Source organism: Acinonyx jubatus, chromosome D3 (assembly GCF_027475565.1).
Source record: "Acinonyx jubatus isolate Ajub_Pintada_27869175 chromosome D3, VMU_Ajub_asm_v1.0, whole genome shotgun sequence".
Taxonomy (NCBI): domain Eukaryota; kingdom Metazoa; phylum Chordata; class Mammalia; order Carnivora; family Felidae; genus Acinonyx; species Acinonyx jubatus.
Genome location: NC_069392.1, coordinates 88418511 through 88432557, shown reverse-complemented (window position 1 = coordinate 88432557; position 14047 = coordinate 88418511). Strand labels below are relative to the sequence as shown.

The 14047-nt window shown below is 40.5% G+C and overlaps 1 protein-coding gene across 3 annotated transcripts in view; it reads right to left on the bottom strand.

The window, feature by feature from the left end:
• The window catches only part of ZNF407 (zinc finger protein 407), a 447376-nt gene that overhangs the window by 38516 nt on the left and 394813 nt on the right, over positions 1-14047 (bottom strand). Inside the window, exon 9 of one of the 3 annotated variants that reach the window (XM_027069187.2) lies at positions 10030-11186. The exons of 1 other annotated variant lie outside the window; for it this stretch is intronic. In XM_027069187.2, the coding sequence (XP_026924988.1) occupies positions 11158-11186 (29 nt within the window). In that variant the 3' untranslated portion in view covers positions 10030-11157. Of the gene's footprint in view, positions 1-10029; positions 11187-12238; positions 12437-14047 lie in introns of those variants that run through there. One more of the 3 variants, XM_027069186.2, reaches the window with a different exon arrangement.

The window sequence follows — 14047 nt, the reverse complement described above, 5'->3', positions numbered from 1 at the left end:
CCAACAGACTGTGGTTTTATGAGAAATCAGTCTTTTAATCAAAATGATTGAATACCTTAAGGTCGAATCCAAAGATATCAGTTAATATCTAGAAACGTGCTATTTCTGCAAATTTTGCCAAGCTGTACATATTGTGGTGCATTTTAAAGTGTTAATTTGTGCATTCCATATTGAAAATTGATCTTGAGTTTTAGCTTTTTGTCAAGCAAAAACATATGGTTACAAGCTCTATGCATTTTACGTGACGGCTGTTGAAGCTGTCACATGTGCAAACTTGATAAACCAATGTGACACATACGCAAATAATTTGCTTGTTTAGTAACAATTCAAAGATTCATTATTCATGCAAACACACATTTTTTAAAATGATCAGATGGAAATAGTCTCCGTTTTGTACAACCTAGTCTGGTTGGTGTGCAAACCCAGATAAAATAAAGCTGGGAACTAAATGGTATTAAACAAATCCAAGAATATGGGTATTTTCAGATAATTATTGAACCAGATGGTGTTTTTTGTTAATTCTGCCATCAGTCTGAGAACTTGATGTCTTACATCTGCACTTGGTAAAATAAATTTTACCACTGACATTATTTCAGTTTTCTTAAAATATTTCAATCAGTTTTAAACCAAGATTTGCAAACATCTGCCACAGTGCACGCCTATGAGATGAAATTATTTTGAGATAATTCCTTTAAAAATAGACACCATTTACATGGAATTTTAAATTTATCACCCTTTAAACTAAATTTTCAGAATCACTCGATTGACTGTTTAATAAAAAGTAAAATGGGACTAAGATGGCACGTTGGGGAACGAACGTGGTTAACGACGGGTCACATGAGTGCTGGCTCGCTTGGCGACAGCATCTTGGAATCCCACGCTGCATTATTTCACAGCCCTGGCTGAACACAGAAACGCTAAGTACGTTTCTTTCCGTGTCCTCTACGTACGTTTTCTGTGCGGTATGGTTACGTGATAAAAGTACAGGATGGGTTAATCAAAAGACACAGATGATAGAGGGACTTTATCTACAAGTAAGTCAATCAGCCTAACTGAGTTCTTCTGCGACGCTACCTCTCCCGGCCCTACCGCTACCTGCGCAGAGCTCCAAATACACTCTAAAACCAGAGTGCCAGTTTTAGGTTCTTTGCAGACACGCAAATAGGAGCTCTTGAAGACGCATTCTAAACAAAAAAACCCTCCACATGGCTTAACTTCTTTAAGGTAACGATTCTCACGCGAGCCCACAAACAAAACTTTATTTTCAAACTTCATCACGAATTCACACCTTCTGTTACAGAACAAACTGCACTTGGGCAACAGTCTTTGCTTCCAGGTTAGATGAGGAATTTTGAGGGAAGGTCTGAGATTCCTGCCCCCCCGCCCCCGCCATTTCTTTTATTTTCTTCCCCGCAATCAGACCTCTGAAACAAAACAAAACAATACTTTGGCACAGTGCTTTCCAGACAGAGGGTCTGCTGCGGACTGACCAAGAACAGGCAACAACAACAACAAGACGACTAGTGTCTTACATACGATAGCTAATTTCGAACTATTCCAACTGTTAACAGTAGTACATAAAATGAGCTAACAGAGGTAACCCAATACAGAGCTTCCATTTGAAAGTCAGTTCTATTTCACCCGGAGAAGGAGATAAATTAACTACACCAGCAATGCTTGCATTCTAGCAGGTGCTCCGACAGCCAGAGGGCCTGACATTTCACAACTAGGACTCCACAGCCTTAGCACCTTGCAACCTTCCTCCTCCCAGAAAGTTCTCAAACTAGAAGTGATATTAACCCAAGAAAGTTGACCTCGGGTTGTTCTGGGAGGTAGGAGGTGAAGGCCAGGAGCAAGCGGTCAGCTGCCAGCAGCTCAAATCAGAGGTGGCTCCGAGGAGCTGAACCCCGAGAATTCAGCCGCTTTACTTGGCTGCTTTATTCCCTCAATTAGATGAGGGGTTGTTAAAATCTGCCACTATGAATTATTAATTCTACTTATATATGATACGTTATTAATTATATAATATTAATTATAATTAAAAGTGTAATTCATATCAGTTGGTCATAATAATTAATTAGTATCCATTAATTGTAATAATTAATGATAGCAAACTAACAGTTAATAACTCAAGGTTTATTACATGATGCATGCCACGTGGTAACTTTTACATGCACTATGTTTCTCATAAACTCTGAGAGGCGGTACATTCTAGTATTACCCCCGTCTGACGGAGGAGTCAATTCAAGTCTAGAGGAGAGGCTGCTGCCCCAGGCCACCTAGCTACCGACTGACATTTGCAGAGCTTCAACCCTGGTCCGCCTGACCAGGGAGCAGTACTGCAGACCACCCTGCGTGCCCTTGACGATGCCTGAACGCTATCCAAAGTTACTGCGGGGGGTTCACATATCTTTCTCCCAACCCATGACATTCAGGCTGCTTTTTATAAATAGCACTGGGGAAGTATTTTTCTTTTTCACCCCCTCTCTCTTTCTTACATCAAAGGATGAGAAGATTTGAGGTACTTGCTTCATATTGCCGAGTTATTTCCCAAAAAGTCAAAGCCAATTAAAACTATTATCCACTGCAGATGCACATTACATCGAAGTCCTCATGTTTCTCTTTTGTTAGTGTGCTAAAAAGTATACAATCGCTGTTTTCTTTTGAAAATGAAGTTTGCATTTGTTTAATTACTAGGATGATGAACACCTCTCCAGATGTTTCTTTATAAGTTGTATTTTCTGTTTTATGATTGATCTGTCGTCTTTTTTACCTACCTATTTATTGTTTGCAGTGTTTTTCCTGTTGATTTGCATGAGCTCTTTATATAAAAAAATATAAAACGTTAATGTGTTATTTGATGAAAGGTATTTTCTCATTAAAAATTTTTTTAATGTTTATTTATTTTGACAGAGAGAGAGAGAGAGAGAGAGAGAGACAGAGTATGAGTGGGAGAGGGGCAGAGAGAGAGGGAAACATAGAACCCAAAGCAGGCTCTAGGCTCTGAGCTGTCAGCACAGAGCCTGATGTGGGGCTTGAACCCACGAACCACGAGATCATGACCTGAGCCGAAGTCAGCTGCTCAACTGACTCAGCCACCCAGGCGCCCCGGTATTTTCTCAATCCACTTTTTTTTTTATATTTGAGAGACAGAAAGGGACAGCACGTGAGCAAGGGGAGGGGCAGAGAGAGGAGAGAGAGTTCCAAGCAGGCTCCACGCCTCCAGTATGATGCCCAACACCGGGCTTGATCCCAAGAACCCTCAGATCATGGTGTGAGCTGAAATCAAGAGTCAGATGCTCAACAGACTGAGCCCCCCAGGTGCCCCTCTCAGTTTTCTGCTTCCCTCTTTATTCTGGGAACTTTGGACATACAAAAGTTAGCTTATCATATAGCTAAATCTATCAATCTGCTCCTTTGTTGTTTCTTCTATTAAAATTTGGGGACGTTTCCTCATCAGGATTTTGATACTTGTTCAATTCTATTTCTGTAAATTTTTATACTTTATATTTAACTCTTCAGTGAATTAACATTTATCTTTGTGAACTGTGTCCCATAATACTCTATAAAATCGATTATTTGCTATCCTAAGCCCCACACAATTTATTAAATATTAAATAGTATACCCCTTCTACATTGATTTGTGAGTCCTCGTTAAGAACATATACATACACATACATATATAATTGATTACACATAATAGACTGCTGTTCATTAATTTATTTGATCTCTTGCTTTGTTACACTTTATTAGAGCTTTGATATCAGATGTATTTCACTTTGAATCATGGTTTGTCATTTAGTAAATCTTAGACATGGCTCAGTTTTCTCATCTTGAAAGGAGATGATATCTACTTCCTGTGGCTGGTACAAGGATTAAATGTACAATATGTCACCTCTGAGATCAGTGTCTGGGACACAGGGAACACTCAGTAATGACAGTCACACTGCCATCCTCCATCCATGGCACACTGTTTTAGTTACTATAAGTTTGGGTGCAAATCTTGTAACTTTAGTTTTTCTGCTCAGGGTTTATTGGAACTACAAGTACAAGTAAGACTAGGAAGAAGAACTCTTGTGTTCCCATTGGGAAAATACTAAACATTTTGCTAATTCAGCTTCTTATCAATCAAAACTGTTTTTCAAATATAGAAATTAACCTTTTAAAATGGTCATAGTGTTCTTTTTTGTTGTTGTTGCTAGAATTATAAATGGATTATGTCTCTACACCTGGTTATAGCCATAATATAGGAAGGTCCTTCATTTTTGTATGCTAATCTTGTATTCAGCCATTTTACTGAGCTATTAATTTCAGTTTTAGGGGCACCTGGGTGGTTCAGTCAGTTGAGCATCTGACATCGGCTCAGGTCATGATCTCACAGTTTGTGAGTTCGAGCCCCGCATCGGGCTCTGTGCTGACAGCTCTGAGCCTAGAGTCTGCTTCAGATTCTGTCTCACTCTCTCTGCCCCTCCCCCACTTACACTCTTTCTCAAAAATAAACATTAAAAATAAATAAAAAAACAAACCAAATTTCATACTTTCAAAATTTCTCACAAAACTTTCTAGGCATAGAACAATTTATGAGCAAAATAATAACTCTCCTCTTTGTGTACCTACTTTAGTTTTAGTTTTATTTTTAATGTTATTGTTTTAATTTTTTTTAATGTTTGAGAGAGAGAGAGAGAGAGAGAGAGAGAGAGAGAGAGAGAGAGAATGAGAATGAACAGGGGAGGGGCAGAGAGACAGAGAGAGACACACAGAATCCGAAGCGGGCTCCTGGCTCCGAGCCGTCAGCACAGAGCCCGATGCAGGGCTCAAACCCACAAACTGTGAGACATGACCTGAGCCCAAGTCAGATGCTCAACTGACTGAGCCACCCAGGCGTCCCTAATTTTATTTTTTATTAACCAGAACTGCCAGAGCTATTTAAAATAACAGTGGTGGTCACATGCAATCTTGCTTCGATCTTGATTTTGAGGTGAAGGTTCTACATGATGCACTTCTGAGTGACCCTGTCGGTCAGCCCCTAAGTACAGGCAGTCAGTTTCTCATCACTGGCCATGTCCCTTAACTTTCCAAAAATCTTACCTTTATGATATAGTACTGGATTTTATTCTATGTGTTGTGTAGTGTTTATGCATTTTGTGTAAGCTGCCTCACATTTTTTTATTGGATAAAGAAAATATAAAAACACCATCTATTGCCTTCATTCATTTTTTTCTCATTAGAAAATGGTTTTATATCAAATGTCTCTTGTATCCTTTCATCAAGATAATCATTTGGCTTTTGAATTTAACCTACTGATGTCATTGAGGGATTATCTAATATGCTACAGATTTTTAAGTGTATGTGAATAGATTATTGTATTTGCTATGTTTTATTGAAGACCTTAGGTCTCTATTCTGGGAGGTTTCCGAGACTGGGAAGTGACAAGGCACGGAGGGCATGTAAGAATTATTATATAGGAGTGTTTTGTAGAAGACCGGAGGCTCAAAAAATTTAAAGTTTTCAAAGTTGCAAAACCTGCAATTCCTATGTCATAAAACTTTCTAGAACACCAAAAAAAAAAAAAGAAAGAAAGAAAGAAAGAAAGAAAGAAAGAGAAACAGGTCTCTATTTATTTTTGTACATTTGTTGACATTTTCAAACCCTGTCAACCTCTCATTATTATACAGCTTATTTTCTTTAATCACTCTCCTCTTTTAATCAATTGTTGTAATAAATTTTTCATTTGGAATTTTTTTCTTGATTTGCCAGGTTTGCCTAATTTCTATCTGAGAGATCCTGAATTTATTACTTTTCATTTTTCTGCTTTTTTAGGTCACTGATTACTGCTTTTACTGAATTATTTTATTACTCCTTTTCTGTAATGAAATCTTTGGATTGCTCTAAATAATTCAGTTTACTTTTACACCTTTCTGAATGAAGGAAATGAAATGAATGAAATAATAATGAAATTCGTTTTGAATGAAATTCAACAAATGAATGAATTCAATGAAGAAACAAAAACATTTATGAAAGCATTTAAGAGTGCGTTTCTGAGTTCAGCTTCAGTCAGCTTCTACAGGTTCTGACGTTCTATTTTTTATTCCTTTTTAAATAGCCTGCCACTATATTCTTGACTTACTTGTTTTTTCCCTATTATACAGTAAAGTATTTTAATATTTACAGGTGATTGTTACTTTTTTCCGCTTAAACTTCTATTTTTATCATATTGCAGTAAGAGTATGACTTGGTAATTCCTGGTTTTTTAAATTTACTAAAATTTCCTTCAAAGCTAATTACAAGTTCCATACATTTTCCATGGAACCTTGATCATAAAGTCAATGCTGTGTTTAATGATGCCAAGTTAAATATGTTTGTTAATCTCATCTTATTAATTACATTGTTCAAATGCTACACTTGATTTTTCTTCTTCTCGACTTACCATGGACTGCTATGGGTCAAATGCTCCCACCTCAACTGTATTTACACCATTGTCTTTGAGTCTAATTACACTTTGCTTAGTGGACCTTTTGCTAGATTATTCTTAATGCCGTATCTTCCTCTGTTCCTTTAATCATCTGAACTGTTAAACACATAGGAAGTGCCAGGTGCTTTTCTGGGATAAGGGGGACGCAGCAGTGAATAACCCTCTCCTTATGAGGCTTCTCCTCTAGGAGAGGAAAATAACACAAATTAAATAAGTAAAACAACAAGTGTTCTAGATGACTTCAGATATATCTGAAGATGAGCCAAGAGCATGTACTGATAGCCAAAATACAGATCTGATGAAGCATTATGCAGCAGTCTCTGATTCGGCACCTGCAGGAATGGATCATGCGGACCGTGCGGGGATGGTGGGGTTAGGGAAGGCTGCGGTCTTAAATACGGCAGTCAGAAAAGGCCTGGATGAAAAGGTGACATTAGCAAAGACTGAAAGTAGAAGAAGGGGCAGCCACATGGCTGTGTACGGGAGGAATAGTAAGTGCAAAGGCCCTGAGGGCAGAGCATGCTTGTCATGTCTGAGAAAGAGCAAGGAAGCCAGTGTGGCTGGAGCAGAGTACTAAGAGATGAAGCGTTCTGAGCAGAAAAGAAATATGCACCGAGGCTAGGGTGAAAGAAAGGTAACGTCATTCTAGGGCAGAGAATCAGACACAGAAGACAAAAACGTGATCTGATCATAACGAGACCAAGGGAAAACTCACAGGATGAAAATTATAACCGATTTGGTTGAACCAATATCCTTATCTTAAATTCCATATCTTTGGTGGGACAGGTTGGAGATTAATACAGCACATTATTAATTTTACCGTGCCATTAAACCTCACTGTCACATAACAGCAATCATTCCAAACAGCATTGGAGTCAGGGTAGTTCACTGGGTTCAGTATGGCACCAATGCAGTGATGTCCTGCATCAGAAACGTACCCTCTCCTCCGTCCTATCACAGTAGGAGTAACGTTAACAACAGAGGTAGTAGTGATCATTGTGATGATTCTAATACTGAAATTAGTTAAAACTACTTAGTGCTTTGAGTTCAAAAGAACACCTAATTGTTACCAGGTATTTAAAAAAAAATTGTTTTTAATGTTTATTCATTTTTGAGAGACAGAGAGAGACAGAATGCAAGTGGGGGAGGGGCAGAGAAAGAGAGGGAGACACAGAATCCGAAGCAGGCTCTCTCTAGGCGCCGAGCTATCAGCACAGAGCCGATTTCGGGCCTCGAACCCACGAACCGTGATATCTTGATCTGAGCTGAAGTCGGGCGCTCAACCGACTGAGCCACCCAGGCGCCCCAACCAGGTATTTTAAGTAACTAATTTAAGAAAATTTAAGAAGCTAGAAATCAGTCCCAAATAAAATGAGAAAACCAAGATTCTAGCTATCAAGTAGGTGAACCAGGAAAAGACAAAGGTTTTGACTCACAGAAGAGACCTCTTGCTCTGTATGTTGAAGCGAATAAACGTCCATCATTTTAATGTTCATAAATACATGGCTTCTAGTAATATTTTTCCTTGTATGGGCTTTCTGGCACCACTCAAAATCATAATACCAAAAAAGTCCATTTAAAATTATAATATTTTAATGGTTTAAATGTAGTTCCTCTCCACTTTCATATTTAAAAGCTTTCGTTTTTGTTTGTTTTTTTTTAATCTGACGACAACAAAAAAAGCTTTTGAAAATACATAGGACCCAGCCAAGACCACCATTGATGGTCTGTTCCGTTTCTTGCCAGTAGAAGCCATCAAAAGTTATAAAAGTATAACAACTGTTTTCATTTATCTCTCTCTCCGATTACCCTGATAGCTGCAATGTCTGAAGAAGTTCAAGATCTGTAAAGCCTGTCACATTACAGAAACATGTCTCCCTAAACGAAATGTGAAATTCCAGTAATTGAAGTGATAAATCTCGTGTTTTTTGCTGGGGTCCTTTTGATGAGAACGGCAGTCGTAAATTAGGAAATATTCTGTGCTGTTAGATCATGGTAAAAGCCTTTCCATTACCTGTTGTCAGTCACTAGGGATGGGCAAATAACTCAGCTGTCAATCTAGCTAGAAAACCCAAAGTTCTGTGAATGATCAATAAAGAACATATATATATAAACTCTCCATTATCTTCATATAATTCTTTAGACAACTCCACGTTGTTTTCTTTCCCTGAACTGCAGCACATCTCATTTACTCAGAACCAGTTGGGAGATCTAGGAATATTTCTTTTTTTTTTTTTTTTTTTTTTTTTATTGCTCATTATACGTCACCTTGTTTTCGCACAGTGTATGAGCGTTAGATTCAGTAAGTATAAGCATCGAAACCTGGCTGCTGAGGTAAGTGTACGCATGATAGAGACTTACCTGAATTACTAATAACTGTTACCTCCGTTTCCTTAGTGATTTTTTTGGCCAAAATACTTATTGCCTTCCGTTTTTCCTTTCAAGGTCTATTCTTTCACATGTCTTCAGATCACACATAAATATCCTGGAAATTATACCCCTTGCACGGGATTCTGAACAGCAGCAAAAGCAACAGGGAAACACTGGTATTCTCTCCTAAATCTACGGGTGCATAGAGTATACAGGGGAAGGAAATGTATGGTGTAGTGCTTCCACTAAGACAATCTCCTCTGACTCCATTAACTTCCACGGTAGAACGTGTGACACACTGTGTGTCTCGATTCTTGAAACCAGATAACAGGAGGTCTGTTTCTTCAGTTGCTATGCAATTTCCAACTCACTGATGTGGAGTAGCTACTATTGCTGAAGCAGAACACCCCAAAACTGACTTCCTGTTCATCTGCACGGTCCTGTTCGATTCATACAAGTTGTAAAGAAAGAAAAAACAACAATAGGGATAAATCATCTTTAAGTTTTACTTTCAGCTTGGATTAAAAAAAAAGAAAAAACAAGTAAAAGTACTTGAAATGTCAACGAAAAAGATTAATGGTGACAAAGTAACTCATGTCCCTTACCCTCAACACATTACACTTCATTTATCACATATTTTATTTTGGTTGATGGTTTAAAAATGGTCAAAAGAAAAAGACTCTTGACTACTTAAGAGGGTAAGTGGCAAGATTAGAGGAATCATTTATCTGAAATGAAAGCCCCGATTTGGTTACGAATGTGCAGTTGTGCGCATCTTTATTAAAAGCAAACTCGGAGTTACTTGGAGGGAGATAAAAGGACAAGAAAGAAAGAGAGAAGAAAATGGCTTGACCTTCGAGAAAGTAGCGGAGACGACTTCCGTTGGAAGAAATGAAAATGGGGGTGTTTCGTGTCAGCCAGCAGGAGGGAAAGGGACAAGGGACCATCTGAGAACAGAAGAAGCGCTGAAAGATTCTGTGTCTGGAGCACCAGCCCCAGAAGAGTCAGGTCGGTGACCAGGTACTCAACCGATACGCAAAAACGGTCGTTTCTTAATTCCCCTAAATCTCAGAGTTAGTAAAAGCCTTACCTACTTTCTTCACAAAACGTAAAACTTTCGCTTCCTGAATAAGGGGAGACACGAGGTGAACACACTGATTTTCTCGGCTTGCTCTGCCCGCCCCCCGCCTACGTGTTAACTGGGCCGGGACCAGGCACCCAACAAGCACAGTACCCTCATCTGGTAGCAGTTACGTACAGCTCAAGGCTTTTCCTTAGAAAATATAAAGGCTTCTATAGAATTTGACCTGCATTCTGAAGTCTTTTTGGCAACAGCAATGTCGAGTACTGAACAAATTTCCTCAAGAACTCCAGCTAAACAGAAAGAGCACTGTGCACACTGACGCACCGAGCCTAAACGGGCCGATGTGATGTTCTGGATGTCATTTATCTGTAAGTTCAAAAGGCAGAAGTCAAGAAAACACACAGGCAAAAACAGAAGGCACACAGAACACTTCACTTACTCTATTGTTAGAGAGTATATGGGCTTTAGGGACAGTTTCCTCAGAGCTTCCAGGGGTCCCAGGGGGTCCTGCAAAGAGCTAGGGCAAGGGCCAGTGGGCGCTGGGCGGTATTCCCGCCTTTCCACTTGGAGGGAGTACATTCTGCTCCCTTAAACCTCGCTACCAGTCCTCTCCAATTAACACACATTTCACTCAATGTGAATGCTTCTGTTTTCACCTTGCTTCACGGGCAGAAATCCAGAGAACATTTCTGCTGGCTTTCTTTCCTCCGGTAACTAAACCACATGTTTTTCTCTTTCAGACAAAGCCTTTTAGGGGCTTTTTATTCGAGAGGGATAAAGGAGGGAAGGAAGGGGTGTGCTCCAAAGTAAGGAGGGATTCTTTTCTCTGCTGCCATTTGAATTTGTCATTAAAAGTGCAAAGGAAAAAAACAACTACTCATCACTTAATAAATATGGATCTACAACAATTCCTGCTGTGAAACATCACGTCTTCACTAAGAAAGAGAAACACGAGTTTCTCCCAAACCTATTTTGAATTTACACGGAACACACTTTCCTAAAATTGCCCACATGTCATTTTTCTTTTTAAATCAGGCATTAAATATGCATCCTGACTCCCACGTAGGCAATCTGCAGCACAGCAACATGGCTGTGTATTCAATTATAGGCTAAATACATATAGCGAACATTAGGCGGAAAAGTCTCCAACTACGGGCACCAGGCAGGGTCTTCTCCCCTTGCAGAATCATGCGCTTGGTGTCCAGGGTTGTGATGTCATAGGCCGGACCTTCTAGGAGCCATGAAAAAAATGGGCCTCTTCTGTAGCTAGATACAGGGTCAGTTTGGAGGAAAAAAATAAAAAGAGAGAGAGAGAGAAAGAAAAGAGAAACTTCTCTATGGATCTTGTCGCTGAATCTAGCATGTATTTAAAGTGTAAACAGGTTTTATTTTAATGAACAAAATAAGCCGCTCATGAAATGAGGTATTTATATCCCCCGTTTCTATTATGAAATTAGGTTAACATTTCTGTAACAAACTGAATTGCAAAACAGCAAATTCACAACCAAGTTAAGATTTTTTCCCCTTCATCCTTGTTCAACCGCAGAGGTTTTTAGAACAAATTCTACTACGATGCATGATCCGTGGAGATCATGGGGAGTATCTGCTGCTAACCTTTCTATTATTACTAGCCTAATTCATAGTTTCAATAATTTGGAAGAAATAACTTTTGTTTGAAGTCACTGCTATGCGTCTTCTACAAAGCTCAGGAAAACTGGGAAACACGTTGGGGTTAAAGTAATCATAAATCACTGAAGCCCCTCACACACCGGATCCCCCGCCCCGCCCCCCGAGCCTGCTAGGTCCCCCCGTCTGTCCTGACGGTGTCGGAAAGCCTGGTGGTGGTGTTCATCCTGGCTAACTCACAAAGTGGATGAAGTCGGGGACAGTCTACAGGTGGGAGCCCGACTGTCACAGTGAACGGCTGTCACAGGTGTTCACGAGAGCCACTTCCTTTACCATTTAAATGTGTCAGTGGCCAGGTGGGAACTTCTTGCTGGGGGTTTAAAAAAGCGTTTTAATATACCACGTAATAAATATTGAGGCATGGTATGAATTTAAATCCCACACTTCTTAATAAAGGTTTATGTAAATTTTACCGAGCTATTAAAAAACCTTCCCAAACACAAAAAGTCCATTTGTCACTGGGCAAAATTGACAAAGTATTTCAAACAAATATACCAGATTGGCCCCATAATTTATAATTTCTTCTTGTAAGCCTTTTCAAAGTGGAATTACAATGCAAGTTTAAGACGTATTCGGTTTATGAAATGGTGCCATTTAAGTGGACTCTACTTGATAATTTAAAAATATGGAGATGAAAAATTCAGGATTTATTCTTTCATTCAACAAATATGCATTAAGTGCTGCTTCCAAGTATGTTCTGACTTTGGAAAAATAGTGAGATGGATCAATACTTCCTTACTATCTTCTTTTCCTCTACCGCTCGGATTCGTGTCATTGTGAGCACAGATATTTTTCATGTGCAGCGACAGTTAACACAGCACCATCTGCAGAGGCAAAGAAACGTCCATGTCTAAGGGAAATGGTGAATAAACTATGAACGGTGAATATCACACCGCTGTATGCTGTGCACTTACTCAGATGAATAATTTGATCTTTATCTACCGATCTAAAGGATAAAAGCAAATTACAGAATCATGTGTATAGTATTACATCCCTTCCCTTCCAGAAAACAGCGACGAGGGACACATGCTTTCGTTCCTGTATGAAGGTGTGGTACGTACGGAGCTGTGAACGATAATTCGTGGGTGTGAGATGTGATCTTTTTCTTCATTTGTGTTGGTGCTGTTTCACTTGTTACAAGTCAATTATTTGGTAAATTAAAAATACCTAATAAGGAAAATGAAAACTGAGCACACGCCAGGAGTGGCTTAACCCATTAATTTCACACCAGTGTACTAGGTGCTTGGCTCCCGTCAGGTTCTCTGCTCACGGCCTGACACAGATAAAGTACAGCTTCCTTTGGGCCATTCGGGGATGCCGAGTTCTCCGTTTTTTGTTTTTGTAATTTTTATTTTTATTCTTAAGAGAGAGAGACAGAGTGTGAGCAGGGGAGGAGCAGAGAGAGAGGGAGACACAGAATCCGAAGCAGGCTCCGGGCCCCGAGCTGTCAGCACAGAGCCCGACGCCAGGCTCGGACTCACAAACCGCAAGATCGTGACCTGAGCCGAAGTCGGCCGCTCAACCGACTGAGCCACCCGGGCGCCCCAAGTTCTCTGCTGTTTTTATGAGGATTTGATGGTGCCTGGCAAGGGACTGTTCTCTGTTAGCACGAAAAAGTGGTGTGTTATAGACAAAAGACTTGTCTGCTGTCCAAACTGGTGCTTGCTTCTCCTTAAGGAAAATACCATTTAGACAGACCCATAACTGGGAGGCGTGTGAAACCAGTGTATCACTCCAATACACAGAGATGTGTATGCAGCAAAAAGGACTCCCCCATCCTCAGGGGAAACAAGAGAGTGGCAGGAGTCATTCCTTGTGGGTCCACGTGGGAGGAATTAGGAATCCACCCACAGCGTTCAAACAACTGGTGCCGACTCCATTGGGACAGAAACTGCCAGCACAGCGGGTTCACCGTACCTCACCGTGTAAGCGGTTAGGATACAAAACACACTCATCCCGGCCACGAAGATACGGCAAACATTGCGGGAACAAAGTTTGCAACTCTAGGGGCACGAGGCCCTGAGGTGCTAGAAAAATCACCCAGAGTGACCCATTTATTGCTCTGGTGACACAGGACCCCGCCGTAGGCTTCGTCAGTCGTGCACACGACTCTGCCGTGAGCCGTCCACCTCCTCTGCTCTACTAAAGCCCACGCAAGTGTGTGCACGGCCACGTCACCTGGGCACACCTCCAACACAGCACTTTAACTGGCTGGTCTCAGGGAGCCCAGTGGAAAGCACGTCCCTGCTTCTCTCTCGGCGAATCTCACCGGCAGGAGCAGGCAGAGGAGTAACCGGGGATCCTTGCAAGTCACCCTGTGTTTCCCCCTCTCCCTCTGCAAACCCACGGACAGAACTGGGCTGCTGCCATGACAGGGGCGTCTACAGGAGCCCAAGAAACACCGCCACGAGGCGGTTTCAGATGGCGTCAGTGTT